The sequence below is a fragment of the Dipodomys ordii genome, unplaced genomic scaffold (assembly GCF_000151885.1).
Source record: "Dipodomys ordii isolate 6190 unplaced genomic scaffold, Dord_2.0 Scaffold157, whole genome shotgun sequence".
In the NCBI taxonomy this organism is placed as follows: domain Eukaryota; kingdom Metazoa; phylum Chordata; class Mammalia; order Rodentia; family Heteromyidae; genus Dipodomys; species Dipodomys ordii.
Window position 1 is genome coordinate 1362544 of NW_012267373.1, and position 16608 is coordinate 1379151.

Consider the following 16608-nt stretch of genomic DNA (forward strand, 5'->3'; position numbering starts at 1 on the left):
TTCCAAATTCAAATAAGTAATAAATGTAGAGTATACAGACAGCAGGTGGCAGCACCAGAACATCAAGCCATTTTTGTTGCCTTCCAGATTTTGTCCTGACGGGCAAAATTGAAAAAAAAAAAAAAATCCAGAAGAGCTAGATTATATTGGTGTACCCTTACTTTTAAGTGATAAGATGGTACCAAAATGGTATGTACATAGTATATTGCAAGTGCTACATAGAATGGTAATGAGAAGAGGCAGTATGACAGGAAAGGGTTTACATACATAGGATGTGACAAACCAGAGCACTGGACACAGGAACACTTACATGCAGCTCATTGATGCCTACACAATATGACACAATTGAAATGATATTTAATAAAAGATATTTATAAATTATCTATATCTATACAATATATATTTATAAATGATATTTCATAAAAGAAATTTACATTAAAATGTGGTCTATATAAACTAAAAAGACCTAGTTAATGAGCAATGAATATTATGGATTTTTGTTAATATCACATATATGTTCATAGATTTGTATACATGTGTGTATATGAGAACACATATATGTTTGTGTCTTATAACTGGGGGGGAGTTTTAAAAATGTTTAATTGTTATTGTATAGAGGGGTTACAGTTATGTAAGTCAGGTAAAGAATACATTCCTTTTTGAATAATGTCACCTCTTTCCTTATGTTTTTCCCTTGTCCCCACCCACAAGTTATATAATTCATTTTCAATATAGTGTCTAGTGAGTACCACTGCTGATTTGTTCAGTCTTTGTCCTTCCATTTGTTTGCCCCCTTACTCTCCCAAAGGCAGATAAACAAACAAAACAAAAAGAAAAAAAACAACAACAAAGAAAAACAAAGTCTTGTTTCCACTTACTGCAGCTCATATGGGGAGTTTTTGAAATAACTTTTGGAACTTTCTTTCCAATCTACTATACTGGTAAAAATGCACAAGAAAGTATGGGATTGGCAAAGTAGGTCAAGTAACAGAGTAGAGGATCTGCCTAGCAAGGGCATGGTCCTGAGTTCAATACCCAGTAATAGAAAAAGAGGTAGGGAAGAAGATGAGAGGTAAGTGATGAGGGAAAGGGCAAGAGGAAAGAGTAGGGCGGAGAGGGGAAAAGGTTGTTTCTTTATTCCTGTATTCCATTGCCAACACAAAAGACACCTGGATTAAAGTTTTAGCTCAGCAACTTTCTAGCTGTATGACCTTGCTAAGTTCAGTTTTCAATGATTCATCTATAAAAAAAGTAACTATCCTTGCCTGACAGGATTTTGTGAGGATCAAGTTAATAAAGTAAATAGCACGCTAACACATAATAAATATTTAATCTTTGGAAGTTATTGTTACTGTAGTTCCACATATACCTCCTTCCTGAATATTTTTTTTTGGGGGTCCGGTCGTGGGGCCTGAACTCTGGGCCTGGGCGCTGTCCCTCAGCTCTTCAGCTCAAGGCTAGCACTCTACCACTGGAGCCACAGCACCACTTCCGGCTTTTTTCATTTTGCTTATGTGGTGCTGAGGAATCGAACCCAGGGCCTCAAGCATGCAAGGCAAGCGCTCTACCACTGAGCCACCTTCCCAGCCCCTTCCTGAATATTTTTTAATTTAAAGTTTCTCTGAAATACACTGCTAATATATTTAAGTGTAGAGAAAGTATCCGGGAGTTTGAGAGCTATAGCAATGCTGTTCTTGCAATTACTGCAGATGAAAATAACCTTGAAGAGAGATTTCAGAGAGATGCAAATTTCAATATCATATTATCATATACTAAGATCTGTATAATGGCCTCAATTTAAGCTCCAGGCAAGAGCTCATGGTTAGCTATGTTTAGCTGTTTACTGAGACCAAAGGAGCTATGGCTTAATGCTAACAAATCTGTCATTTCTTGGTTCTTATTTGTGAGGGCATACAGTACAGGTTTTGACTAATTAGAAGGGCCTATCCTAAGAACAGATCGCAGAAGATTTAGTGCTTAGCTCCCAAATACTCCACTAAGCAATCTCTGAAAGATAGCGTCTACAGGCTTACTCTGATCAGATGGGTTTTTCCTTCCCTTTCCAGACTGCTTTTGCACTAGAAAGGTGGTTGAGGATAAACAAGTGGAATGCAGACAAGGAAACTGCTGAATTTTCCCAATGCATGCAAAATTAAATTGCAAGCTGTAGTTTTCAGAGTTAGCCTTACTACTTAGAAGCTCAGCTTGTGTAGGGGTTCTGTCTCATTCGTTTTGTCCCCTCAACCACATCTTATCTTCAATATGTTTGTGAGTGTATCAACCTTTGTAATTTCACTTTTCTGAAATGTCACGTGAGGAGAATTGTGTTTTGGAAATGACAACACCATGGATGGCAACTGCTTTAAAAATGTACGGCCTGCGATGCAATTAAGGAGAAGAGCATGTGCCAAACACATTTTACCTTATTGCTGAGTGAAGTAAGATCTGGAACATAGGTTGAACCGTACAGCTGAGATGGGGTGGCTAGAATGTGACTGGCTATAGAAACTGAATCCGGGCCTATCAGATTCTTCATGACAAGAGAAAAGGCCTTGTATTAATTCGCTGAACGGAGTCAGCCAGATCCACAGGCCGTGGAATGTAGGATCTGGTTTACCAAGTACAGCCAGCGCTCACACCCACCCCACCCCACCTAAAGCAGGAACTGCTAGGAAAAAGGGAAAACGTGGCTGTTGCGCATGCTCACACCGCACTCCGCGTTCCCAGCCCGGCCCCGGGCGCCACTGCGGCAACTTTTCCCCACGACTAGGGGACAACTCCCGCCCACTCTGAAGCCCTACTGGCGGAAGCCGTCCAGTCCTCCCACGTGGATAGCCTTCTCTTCCCTGGGTCTTTCCAATTTGGAAGCGGCCCCCCAGTGTTCTCCCTCCTTTCTCACGGGCGGGCTGCAGAGGTTTGCCAGTTGTCAACATGGACGCTGACAGGCAGGTCCCCAGCGGAGGCCTATCATAGGCCAAGGTCGCATCTCGGCCCCGCCCACTTCCTCCCAGCGGGCTGCGTCCGCCCGGCTCGTCACTCCGCATGCGCGGGGGGGCGGGGCGGGAGGTGGGGCCGGCCGGGTCTTCCGTCTGCTGTCGCCGTCACCGTCACCGCATCCTGCCGGCTCCCGCCACTCTGGGGCCGCCGTGCCGGCGTTAGCCGCGCGAGGGGAGGGAGGGGATAGTCGGGGCGTGTGTGTGCGCGCGCAGGGGGTCCCCGCAGCGCCAGCAGTTCCCCTCGCGCCGGCTGGGCGGCGAGGGTCCGCAGCAGTCGGGGGAGGCCCTGGACGGCGCCATGTCTGCGGGCGGCCCCTGCCCAGCAGGAGCCGGAGGGGGCCCCGGAGGCGCCTCCTGTGCGGTGGGGGTCTCCCCCGGCGGGGTGTCCATGTTCCGGTGGCTGGAGGTGCTGGAGAAGGAGTTCGACAAGGCCTTCGTGGACGTGGATCTGCTCCTGGGTGAGATCGATCCGGACCAGGCGGACATCACTTACGAGGGGCGGCAGAAGATGACCAGCCTGAGCTCCTGCTTCGCGCAGCTCTGCCACAAAGCTCAGACGGTGTCCCAGATCAACCACAAGCTAGAGGTGAGCCTGGGGCGGGGGGAGGCCTGGCCGCGGAGGCCGCCAGTCCCGCACGGCCCGCGGGCGTTAGAGCCCACCGAAAGCTCCCGGGAAACGACCCTAGAGGGCTGACCACCTAGGCACCTGGCCTTCTATTGGGATGGAAGAGTGCGACTGAGGGGAAGGAAAGGAAAGGGGTGAGGTTTGTAGAGAAAAAAGGGTGTAGACCTGCGTGTGGTCTCCGAGGTGCTGTCATCCATCCACCTTCCTAGAATGTCACCTGGGAGGGAACGGGAGTTACCTTGTACGTGTTGTGTTAACCAACCAAAGAAAGATTTTTCTGTCCGGAGAATACCTCGGCCCGCCTCTTGACGTGTGAGTTTTGCAGATCTACTCTGGCAGCGATAAACCACACTGGTGTATTTTCAGAGGGATGCCATCCCGATGACATTCATCTTAACGACCCAAAGTAACATCCGTGGCCCAGCAGTCATGCCTGGACCGTATAGGGGAATCTCATCAGAGCTCTTGGGAAAATTGAGTGGAATGTATACCAAAATGTGGTTGTCTTTGTTTACATACACAATTGGCTCTTCAGTTACAAGCCTATCTCTCCTGGGCTCGCTGGCACTTAAGTATCTTCTAACATTGAGGTTTTTGTGCTTGTACTTCACGGTATTTCCCAAGGTCTGACTTTATATGTGAAAGTATTTAAAGAAGGGTCATTTGTTCTAGCGTGGGAGTATGATGGGGGTGATTGTATCTTTCATGTTAGATGGAAAATAAACTTAAGGCATTATGACAGTATTTAGAATTCATGATAGATTTACAATAATACATAAAGAGCAACTTCTAACCATGCAATTTAAAATAAGAATAGTATTTCATTTTAAGTAGGTAATATTAGGATATTAGCTTTCCTAAGAGATCACCATTGCTACTGTTTGTAGTAATTGAGAATGCCTGTTGTATCCCAACTAATATATATGTCAAACACTGTTTTTGTTTAGTGGTCAGCATTCTTTCTCTCCTGTAGCCATTAAAAATATGATATATGAGATCTGGGAGTCTGGCTTTGTGATATAGTGCTTTCCTAGCATGCATGAAGCCCTGGCTTTGATTCCTCAGTACCACATAAACAGAAAGCCCAAAGTGGTGCTGTGGCGCAAGTGGTAGAGTGCTAGCCTTGAGCAAAAGAAGCTCAGGGGCAGGGCTCAGGCCCGGAATTCAAGCCCTGAAACTGGCAAAAGAAAAAAAAAGGTGATATAATTAATCTTTGGTTGGTATACATTGACAAATCCAGGATTTTGTGACTGTTCTCCATTGAGAGATCTCTTGATTTTTCCCATCTTTTTTGAAAAGATTGGAATGAAAGTGCTGATATGAAGGCAGTCACTTAATGTAGGTAAATTAAAATGTCTCAGTTTCTTGATTAGTGGTCATTTCTAGAAGATAGCTGATTTTCCAGTTATTAAAATTGCAGTGGATGGTATTGAGGACAGTGTTTCAGCTTTAAAGAACAAATTTTAAGAGTAGAAATTTCCTATCATTGACAGGTTTGAATATCTACCAAAGATAAATTGCTTTTTTAAACTGGTTCTGGGGCTTGAACTCTGGGCCTGTGCGCTGTCCCTGACCTCCTTACTCAAGGCTAGTACTCTACCTCCTGAGCCACAGCTCCACTTCCTACTTATTCTGTGATTAATTGGAGATAAGAGTCTTGGAGCCTTCAGAGGCTGGCTTTGAATGGTGATCCGAAGATCTCATCCTCTCCTGAGTATAATCCATCAATACTCTTCAATAAATGACTTTTTTAAAATGAAAAGATTGGTGTGTGTGTGTGTGTGTGTGTGTGTTTGTGTGTGTGTCTGTGTGTGTGTGTGTGTGTGTGTGTGTACCTGTCCTGGGCCTGAACTCTGGGCCTGGTGCTGTCCCTGAGCTTTGCTCAAGGCTAGTGCTCTACCACTTGAGCCACAGCTCTACTTCCGGCTTTCTCTGTGATTAATTGAAGAGCTTTCCTTCCTGGCCTTGCTTTGAACTGTGATCCTCAGACTTCAGCCTTCTGAGGATAGGTTTGCAGGTGTGAGCCACTGGGGCTCAGCCCAAATTCATTTTTTAAATAACCTAAGAGCTAAACAGTAATGATTTTGATGTCAGATTTTAAAAAATGTAATTTCAAAGAAATTAGATCATTCTGTGAGTAGGAAATGAAACTCATTTTTTAATATTTTAGATGAGTATTCATCTAAATAATAGACTGTACATGTAATAAATTATACATGTTCTTATTTTCAGAACTTATAATTGTATGCTCTGACTCCATGTCCTGGCTTTAGAACTACATTATTTCTCAAAATAAGAATTGGCCAATATATCACAATGTGAGCATTTTTTTTTTATAGATCTTAGAAAATGGTGAAGAGAGAGATAAAAATTTGAATATTTTTTGGTTTGGTTTGGTTTCTGTGTATTTTCAGCTTCAGTTTATTCATCTGTACTTGGTGTTAATATTTACACATACAATATCTTCTGTAGTTTTTTTTGCAAATTCTTTATTGTAATTAAGATTACATAATTTTACAAATTTCACAAACACATTCTAACTTTCATGAAGTAAATTGTCTGTTTTGGACTATAAAGTTTATGAGTTCTTTGAGCTTTGACAATACAATTATTTCTTCCACATTGGGTGATATGTACATTCCTTTCCTTTTGCATAGTGTCAGTTGTTCCCTCTTTCCCACTCGTTCCCTCCCTCCCTCCATCACTGCCATTGAGTTGCTTAGTTCGTTTTGATCAATGTCCAGTTGATGGGTCCCACTGTTGTATGTTTTTCCCTGATTCCCTCTAGTTCTGTGTCTTCCTCCTAGTTTCCCTCTGGTGAACACATATATACCATATATATGATCAGCAACGTGGGGTTATTTAGTAGTGATTCGACCAGATGAGTGGAGGTCGTTTGTTTCTCAAGTCTTGTTAACTTTGTCTTATCACCTTCTGTTTTGGATTTAATGTCCACTTACCAGGGAGACCATGTGCCATTTGTCCCTTTACTCTTGGCTTACTTCACTCAACATGATTTCTTCTAGTTTCATCCATTTCCCTCCCTGCAAATGCCATTATTTTGTCCTTTCTAATGGATGCATAAGATTCCATTGTATATAGATACCACTATTTCTTCTGTAGTTTTTTGTTTGTTTTTAATTGGTTGAAGGGCTTGAACTCAAGGCCTGGGTTATTGGAGATCTTATTGGAGATAAGAATCTCTTAGATTTTCCTGCCTAGGCTGGCTTTGAACCACAATCCTCTGATCTCAACCTCCTGAGTAGCTAGGATTACAGGTGTGAGCCACCAGTGCCCAGCCTTGTAGTTTTGACAGATCAGTATATTGCTGTGGAAAGGCTAATTATCAGCAGTGTCTTTCAAAGTAGACTGGTGGGTGTACCATCTGCAGAATTTCAGATGTTGTTCCATAAACTGTTATCAGTCTTATGAGGTCTTGTAAATCTAAAGGAGATCTCTATATTTTTTTAGTCACTTTTATTTCTTAGTAAGTATATGAATTAGTTCTATTGTTTTAGTTATATGGACATAAAGAAATAATAGTTCAGTCTGCTTATGGTTTGTATAACATATGTATACACCAAGTTATGTGGTTTTAGAAATAGTTAATTTCAATTATATTTTATATAAGTCAGTCTTTGAATCCTTCCAGATTGCCATTTACCAGTCCTTGTGGCTTTAGGTAATACTACACTACATCTAATCTAATAGGAAAACACTGACTGCCAAAAAAAAGTGCTACATTTTTAATTACATATAACATCTATGTGACTTTTTTGCCACAAATTATATTTGGGAAGAGACATGTATTATATAAAGTGCTGAGGATGGCAGGAAATATTAGAATATTCTCAAGCGGTAAAGGAGCACTCCTTCAAATCCCATCTCTATTTGAAATGTCCCACCCACTGTGTGAGCCACTGGGTATTTGCTGAGTCACAGGCACTGATTAGGATAGCAGTAGTAGCAAATACTAGTGATAGCTATCGTTGTGTTAGTGTAGAACAAAAATTGTGAATACTTAGAGAAACTCACTTCTCTGTCTTGAAATATTCAGCACATTTACTCCTTCTTTAAAATAACAGCTGAACAATACTAAAAAGTCACCTTCCCACCACAGTTGCTAAATTTTAATATTAAAGTGATTTACTGTTTGTAGACATCAGTTCAGAAACTTAGCTTTGATCAATAACCACATTGACATTATACTGGTGATAAATTTACTCTTCTGTCATTTTTTTCTTTTTAAAAATTGTTATTATAAGGGCAGTGTACAGAGGGATTATCATTACATAAATCAGGTAAAGAGTACATTTCTTTTTGGACAGTGTTACCTCTTCCCTTCCTTTCTGTCATGTTTTTTGTTTTTTGTTTTCGGTCGTGAGGCCTGAACTCTGGGCCTGGGCGCTGTCCATCAGCTCTTCAGCTCAAGACTAGCACTCTACCACTTGAGCCTCAGCCCCACTTCCGGCTTTTTCTGCTTATGTGGTGCTGAGGAATCGAACCCAGGGCCTCATGCATGCAAGGCAAGCACTCTACCACTGAGCCAACTTCCCAGTCCCTGTCATGTTTTTAAGTAAGCTACTTGTTACCTTGAAGTTGAGTTGGTTTTGATTTATGTATGAATTAAACACTAGTTATGTGCCAAAAGTTATAATGGATACTTGGGATAAGATGGTAAGCAAAAAAGGTTGTAGTTATTGCTGTTAATTATGGAGCTCAGATTAATTTTGGAGATTGGATTATGGAGCTTGTCACCCAGCAGAATTTGTTGGGGAGGGGGGCGGAGGAATGTCTTAAGCAAGAAATTAAAACATTGATAGTTGGGGGCAACTAATAATGAGACCCAATTCTGCATTGTCAAGGAAGGAACACTACCTGAGAAAATTACCAGTGACCTAAGACATAAGGGATGAGTAGGAAGTATTTAGGCTAAAAGAACTAAGAATATCATTCCTACACTGCAGTAGAAGGACTAGGAAATGGGTAGTGCCAGTGATAAGCAACAACATAGTTCATTTGAAGATCTGAAATAGATAAATGCTTTCAAAGCAGAAGGTTAAAAAAAAGTAAGATGTGAGGTAAGATTGAACTGTAAATAGGGTCTGAATTTGCTTGGTTTTATAGGCTATAAATGTATTCATGGCTTTACATAACAATGAAAAGTGTTTTTAACCAGATAATAATCTCCACTGTGAGATTAGAAAAGGTCATTCTAGCTGTGTGTAGAGAAAGTTTGGGGAAATGACAAGAATGGATATAAGAAATCATTTGGGAGATTCCTATTACACTTGTAAGGTATAATGTGGAATAAGATAGTGGAAGTAGAGGAAAGTATTTAACATAAGAAGCTGTGAGAGGAAAATAGCAACAAAATTTGGTGGATTGGAATGGAAGGATAAGGAATCTTGAGATAACTCCTTGAGGTCAGTCTTGCATAGGTATTATCTGGATAGAAGATGGATATTAGATATTGGTAGCAATAATGGTATATTAGTAAGATTCTAAGTGAAGACAAGAAACAAAGTACAAGTAAAAGGAGAGCCTTACATTGAAAGGTTAACTTAGAGGGAAATGAGAGCTAATGAGAACAGGTCGGGGAGTTGGTGGGAATTTTATGTGATCAGTAGATTTCTTTTTCTGTAAAATAAGAGCCCAGGTCAATTGATAAAAAGTGGTGAGAGGAAGGACCTAGGAAATTGAAGCTATAATAGAAGAGTAGGAAGTTGTCAATCATAAGTAGAATTGTCAGGCAATGTTGAGGACCTATTTGGAGTTAACAGGAAAGTCCCTGAGACACTTCCTTAAATTAACCACCAAAAGCCTGAAGTAGAGCTGTGTCTACAAGTGGAGCTGTGGTAAAGCACTAGCTTTGAGCAAAAAAGCTCAAGGACAGAGACCAGGCCCTGAGTTCAAGCCCCAGGACTGCCATGCAAGGAATAGTAAGAAGATCATAATAGAATGAAGTGGACTCTAAGTCCAATGCAAATATCCACATAAGAGACAGGAAATGGTACATAGACACTGACAAGGCTGTGTATGAATGAAAACAGAAGACTAGACTGAATGCACCTACAAGTCAGGGCATGCCTGGGATTACCAGCAACCAACAGAAGCAAGGGAAAAATCTGTGGTATAGTTTCTCTAAGGTCTTCAGAGGAGCTATCCTTCCTAGCACCCTGAAGTTCTGAACTCAGAGCCTAAGTTTATTTTAAGCCACCAAATTTGCAGTGATGTGTTCTGATAGCCTTAGGAAACTAGAAGCCTTTTTTTTTTTTTTTGTATATCATAAGGGATCTCTACAATAGTCCCCATCATTCTTTGCATCCTTATTAGAAGTGTACTTTTATCTCTTTCTAGTAGACAGTGAACTTCTTAAGAGTAGGTCCATGTCTTATTCATTGTTTTTTTTTCCTCCAGATTCTAGTGTGCAGTTTACACTCATGTACCTAAAAAGCTATGCTATTCACTGAAATAAGGAATCCAAGAGAAGGAATTAGTTTGGTAAGAAAGATAATGAGATAGATTTAGTATTTAGTATACAACTAAGATTGTCATTCTCTTTGGCATATTCCTAACAATTTATTTTTTCTTTACTCCCTTCAATACATCTTTTTGTTCCTTTATCATTCTAAAATGAGTCATTTTAGTGGTTCATATCTAAAAAGACAAATTTGATTCTCTTACTCTTTTTATACTTCTCATACTTTCTGTACTGATGATAAGTACTGATTTATCTGTCCTTATCTTTTATCGTTCCTTCTTAACTGCTTTTTCCTCAGTGAAACTAATCTGTTTGCAGTTCTTCAGTAGGCCTACTTTGGCACAGGTTTTCATGTATTTTCTTTATTTCTACAATATCAAACACGTACTCATGATAAGACATATTATCTCGGAAGGCTCTCCTCACTAATTCCTCCATTCTATAGTTAGTCTGTCCTGTGGACTCAGCTATAATGGGTAGTTGCCACATCTCTTTGCCTGAAGAATGTAAGCTCTTAGAAGATGAAGTCTGTGTCTTAGGAAAATAATCTGACCTGTCAAATGCATTATGAAAGCTAATTTGGGGGGAAGCTAATCCATTTTAGTTTTTAGCTGTTTTCTCTTCTGTAGTGTTCTCCAGCCACAATGAATATCAAATAATTCTTTTTGAGTATGAATATTAGGATGCCTTATATGTAAGTTACAGAATTAGTCTGGCTCCTTTTTAAATGTGAAAATTTGGATCTTACACATGAAATGTCAAAGGTTCTGATATCTTACATCGTTATCTCATTTGCCAGGGGTTTTCTTATCTTAAACTTTTCTTCTGTATTAGCAGATCTCCTTCAACATCATCTTTCTGACATCCCTCTTGTACTTTTTAAATTGTATCACAGATACATCTGTAATAGAGTTCAGCACACTTTGCATTGTAATGAAAAGTACATTTTGTGTATCTCTTCATAATAGAGAGTGAACTTTGTAAGGGATGTCTCTTACCCATGTCTTGTTCCCAGATCCTAGTACACACAATAAATGTTTATCTACATTGATTAACTGATTAAAATACCCTGAGTGTTTTGCCATGAGTCTTCAAAGATTATCACCAATTATTGTGTAGTATAAACTTCATGAGAGCTGAGATTTTTTTTTTTGCCTCTGTATCCATGGTATCTGATCCGACATAGTTCCCATCATAGTATTGAATGGAGAAATCTGCAGATTCAGTTACTCTCCTGGTATATCATTTATAATACAATTGGTGAGTTAATATTTCATAGTTTTCCATTTTAAGAAAAAGTTGAGAGTCATAGTGGTACATGTATCTTGTAATCTCAGCACTTGAGAGGCAGATGTAGGAAGAGTTTAAGTTCAAAACCAGGTTAGGTTACACAGTCAGTTCAAGGCTAGCCTGAGCTGTTTTGAGACTCTGTCTCAAAAACCTAATTGCATAGTATGTTTGAGGTCCTGAGTTCAAGCTGGAATACTGCATAAACAAAGCAAAACTAAGGGCTGAATTAATTAAAACATGAATAAATTAATGACTCAGTAGCAGCAATATAGCACAGTGGCAGAGCCTTTTCCTGTGTAATATATTCAACTCTGAGAAGAGAAAAGAAAATAAAAAGTTGAAAATGTGACTTAAAACATGATCATAGAAAGATATTGAATGTGGGTTTAATGTTTTTGTGACATTTTCTAAAATAATTGGATAAATTGATTCTTCTTTTCACCCCACTCCCAAGTCTATTTCTTTGACATTAAAATGGCAATGTTTTATATTGTTTGAACTTTCCAGATTTAGAGCTAAGTAGTGTAGCTTTGGGGGATATATCTTGGCTTTATCTATTAGCCTCCAGCTCAAATCTCCCAACTTTGGTTTACTCACGTTGTCTCTCATACACAGACAGGTGCCTTTTAAAAAAACATAAATTCGATAGTGTCATTTTGCTTTAAATTCCTCAGCTGAAATTTTCAAAAAAAATTAAACTCCTTACTATGACTGACAAATTGGCTATTCATCTAGTGATGTACCTTACCATTCTTCTTACTTCTATTATCCAATTACATGAGCTTTCTTCCAAAAGCTCTAAGATTCTCAAACTTTTGGTTCCAGGATCCCTTAACACTCATAAAACTTGGGGTACCCCCAGAGACCTTTGTCTTTATGGGTTATATGTAATATATTATGGTTATTACTGTTCCAGACATTAAAACTGAGAAATCCTTATTTATGTTAAACATCACATGTATATGTATATGTACAATATATTTTAAAGCAAAAGGTGTAGAAGCAATTTTAGGTAATATGTAGATTTTTATTGCCAGCTTTCTGTGCTGTATTTTTATTACGGTTAAATTGTGAATTAGCATCAGCCATGTTCTTTGTGATTCCCAGTTTGGAGAGTGTGTGCTTTCGTTTCCTTGTGTGTCTGTACCTGTTTACTTGTCTGGGTGTGTTCATACCATGTTCCAGTACTTGTCAATGTGAACATGAAGGGGGTGCAGAGTTTAGAATCCTTCACTTAGAGGTTGGGTCATTTCTGAGCTCATAGACTGCTTCCTCACTATCTTTCTTATTATTATCAACATTATAAAGGATAGCAGGAAGTCTGACTTCTAATCCACGCAATTTGTAGTTTAGGGCAATGGCACCATAGTCTCACTGGCCTCAGTTCCTACATGTTCAAAGTAAAGAAGTCTTTGGATTCTTATATTGGCCTAAAGTTTGTATGTTACACAAGTAAATGGATCCAGTCTCATTTTTTGTAAGTTTTGAAAGTTGATAGGTATAGATGAGAATAGTAGATACTTAATAAGTAGTATTGAGATGTAAACTTTCATCTATACTTTCATCTTAAACTGTAAATAGACATTAATCATTTTTTTACTTTAGTTTGACCCTCCTACAAAACATGAAGTTTTTAAGAGAGTGCTTTGGCAAAATAACTAGTATCTTTTTTTTTTTCTTTTTGGTCAATCATGGAGCTTGAACTCAGGACCTGGACACTGTCCCTGAGCTCTTTTGCTCAAGGCTAGTGCTTTCCCACTTTAAATCACAGCTCTACTTCTGGTTTTTGAGTGGTTAATGGGAGATAAGAATCTCACTGGGGCTTTTCTGCTGGGGCTTGCTTTGAAATTGTGATCCTCAGATCTCAGCCTCCTGAGTAGCTAGGAGTACAGACATGAGCCCCTGGCACCTGGCTTGGGTTTGTTTTTTGTTGTTGTTGTTAACTCTGTGTGTGTGTGTGTGTGTGTGTGTGTGTGTGTGTGTGTATTCTCTTTTGGTACTGTGGGTCAAACCCAGGACCTTGTACTTGCTAGGCAAGCACTTTACCACTGAGCTATATCCCAGACCAATTAGTATCTTTTTCAACCCATAAAACAGTTTAGGAATAAAAATCTTGTTTATCTTTGGAAAGAAAAGAAGTGCAGCTGCTGTGTGTTTTTAGATTACATAGGCAGAGGTTTAGATTTGAACATAGTGGAATAATAATAAGAAACAATAAAAGAATTTGGTTTTGGTGTAGTTTGATTTCTAGTAGTTAAGAAATATATAAGGATAGGGGCTGGGAAGGTGGCTCAGTAGTAGAGCGCTTGCCTTGCATGCCTAAAGCCCTGGGTTCAATTCCTCAGCACCACATAAGCAAAAAGAAAAAACCCGGAAGTGGCGCTGTGGCTCAAGTTCTAGAGTGCTAGCCTTGAGCTGAAGAGCTGAGGGATAGCACCCAGGCCCAGAGTTCAGGCCCCACGACCAGACCCCCCCCCAAAAGAAATATATAAGGATAAAATAATTACATTAAAAAGAATTGTCTTGTGGAAAGGTTTGAGGTTTTTGAGTCTATATGATGAGAAATACAATAGTATTAACTGTTATGTAATGATGATCCTCTAATGTTATTTAGGTCAAGTGTCCCTATTTCACATTTCATTATTGGTAATGCTTCATGTTTCCTTTGTGCAGCATAGCATGATATTTTAAAATTTAACTTGTGATTAATTATAATAATTATACTTATAAATTTATGAATACAATATGGTTTCATACATGTGTACATTTTATAATGATCAAATCAGGATAATTAGCAGTCTATAACTAAACGTTAATCACTTCTTTATAATTAAAAATCATTCTTCTATCTACCTTGAAATATATACTGTCATTCATGTTAATCATCCTATTGTATAAAAGAACCTACTATATAATAGAACATTAGAATATACTTCCAATCTAACCTATTCTAATCCAACCTATTGACCAGTCTCTCCTCGTCTATGGTACCCAGTTTGTCAGTCTCTGCTAACCCCCGATATACTCTACTTCTGTTGAAAGGACTTTTTTAGATGCCACATATGAGTGGGGTTATGTAGTAATTTGTCTTTCTATGTCTGTTTGTTTCAGGTACTGTCCTCAGGCTTTATCCCTGTTGCTTCACACATCATTCTTTTCTGCAGTTGAGTCATACTCCATTGTGTGTCTGTGTGGGTGTGTATGCCACACTTTCATCTTTTCATCCATTGATGGACATCTAGGTTGATTCATTAACCTGGCTATTGAGAATAATGCTGCAATAAATGTGTGCAGATATTGCCTTACATCCTGATTTATCTCCTTTGGATATATGACTAATTTTGGAATTGTTGCTAATTCGGTTTTTGTGTTTTGAAGCAATATCAGTTTATTTTTCTGTAAGTCAGATTCCTTTTTTCCTCCTGTAACCTTTCAAACATTTTGGCGGTGTTGAAATTTTAAGGTAGAAGGTTAAAAAATCAGTTGTTCCTCTTAATTTTCTGGTTAAAAAAGACAATGAGGTGAAAAATGCTCTGACTTTTCATTTTTTAATGTTCAAACTAGTTTCAAGTCTTATTAACTTGTATAATCTTTTAAATCCTGACCTCCAGTTCCAAGTTGAGATGTGTAATAAAAATTAGAGATAACGTGTGGAATGTGTACAGCCACCATATGGTAGGTAGATGCTTGCTTTGTGGTAGTATGAATATTGTCAGTAAGTTAAACATATGTATTGTGACTATCAAAACAATTTTTCCTTATTGCTGCCTGGTCAATATTACTTCTGCTGTCCTATCTAGGAGTCAGTGAAATTGGATTCCAGTGCTATTTTGCCACTGAACAACTGGGTAGTCTTAGAAAATAAACAACCTTGATGGGTCTTGGTTTCATTTATCTGAATGCTAATTGTCATTATCATAGCCTTTATGACCTCTAAAATCTTTTTAGTTGTAAAATTCTATAATTTCTAAAATATTGTGATATTACATTCATACTGAAAGCGAACCATAACATTCTAAAATGACTGAAATTCTGTATTTCAAAGAAATTCGTTAAATTATATGTAGAAATTTCTCATTTTGACATAAAATTTATTAGTGACTAATTTTTCTTAGCTAAAATGCTTAGATCTTAGGTAAGAAAAGAGTTAAATATTGCTAAATTAGAGTAAATTTGAAACACTTAATCTTGCTCCAGCAAATAAAATGGACTAGATTCTCACACCTGTGTCTTTTCAGCGAATCTTTTTATGTGTTTTATATGAGGAGTTGCCTCGGGAGCAGTTGTTGCGCAGACTGTTTTCACAAGACCTGTGCACTTCCCTGGCTTTCTGCCACTTGAGCCATACCTCCACTTCTGCATTTTTATTTGTTAACTGGAAATGAGAGTCTCTCAAATGTGTCTTTCGGTGCTTGATCTTCAGAGCTCAGCCTTCTGTAACTAGTTGTTGCTGTTGTTGTTTTAAAGAGATCATTTACTCACACTGAAATTCTTTCTTTTTTTTGGGGGGGGGTGTCCAGTCATGGGACCTGAACTCTGGGCCTGGGTGCTGTTGCTCAGCTCTTTAACTCAAGGCCACTTTTTCTTTTTGCTTATGTGCTGCTGAGGAATTGAACCCAGGGCCTCATGCATGCAAGGCAAGCGCTCTACAACTGAGCCACCTTCCCAGCCCGTTCTGTAGCTAGTATTATAGGTATGAACTGCTGTCACCTTACTTGTTCTTTTTTTTTTTTTTGTATCCCCCAAAAGCAGTAATGAAGAATTCATGCAAAACAGTAATTGTATGAAAGTCATGAGTATTATCCCTCTTTTAGAATTGAGAAATCTTGAATGGCTATAAAATATTGTAAGTCTCGGGGCTAGTGTTAGATAATTCATTTCAACTTAACAGATTCTTATTGAGCATCCTTTATATTCTAGGCACTTAGTACAGGTGGGATATAGAGGTATATTCTAATCTTTCGCTCCTTGAACTCAGAGAAATTGCCTAATGTGCTAGTAGCTCTCTGCCACTTACTTTTCTAGACTTCTTCCATCTCTAGATTTTTTTTACTGTTTCTTTTTCTCCCTGTTTTTGTTTTCCTTACAAGGCCTTCTAAACTTTGTGTGTGTGTGTGTGTGTGTGTGTGTGTGTGTGTAAGTCTTTTCTTTACTGGCTTCCTTTACCATAGAATTTCTTATGACAGGCTTACCTCTCAATATATACAGTTGTT

At 38.9% G+C, this 16608-nt stretch overlaps 1 protein-coding gene across 2 annotated transcripts in view; it reads left to right on the plus strand.

The window, feature by feature from the left end:
• Positions 1-3051: 3051 nt before the first annotated feature.
• Positions 3052-16608, plus strand: part of Gopc (golgi-associated PDZ and coiled-coil motif containing) — a 35883-nt gene continuing 22326 nt past the window's right edge. Inside the window, exon 1 of one of the 2 annotated variants that reach the window (XM_013032837.1) lies at positions 3052-3582. In XM_013032837.1, the coding sequence (XP_012888291.1) occupies positions 3295-3582 (288 nt within the window). In that variant the 5' untranslated portion in view covers positions 3052-3294. The remainder of the gene's footprint in view (positions 3583-16608) is intronic. The other variant, XM_013032836.1, reaches the window with a different exon arrangement.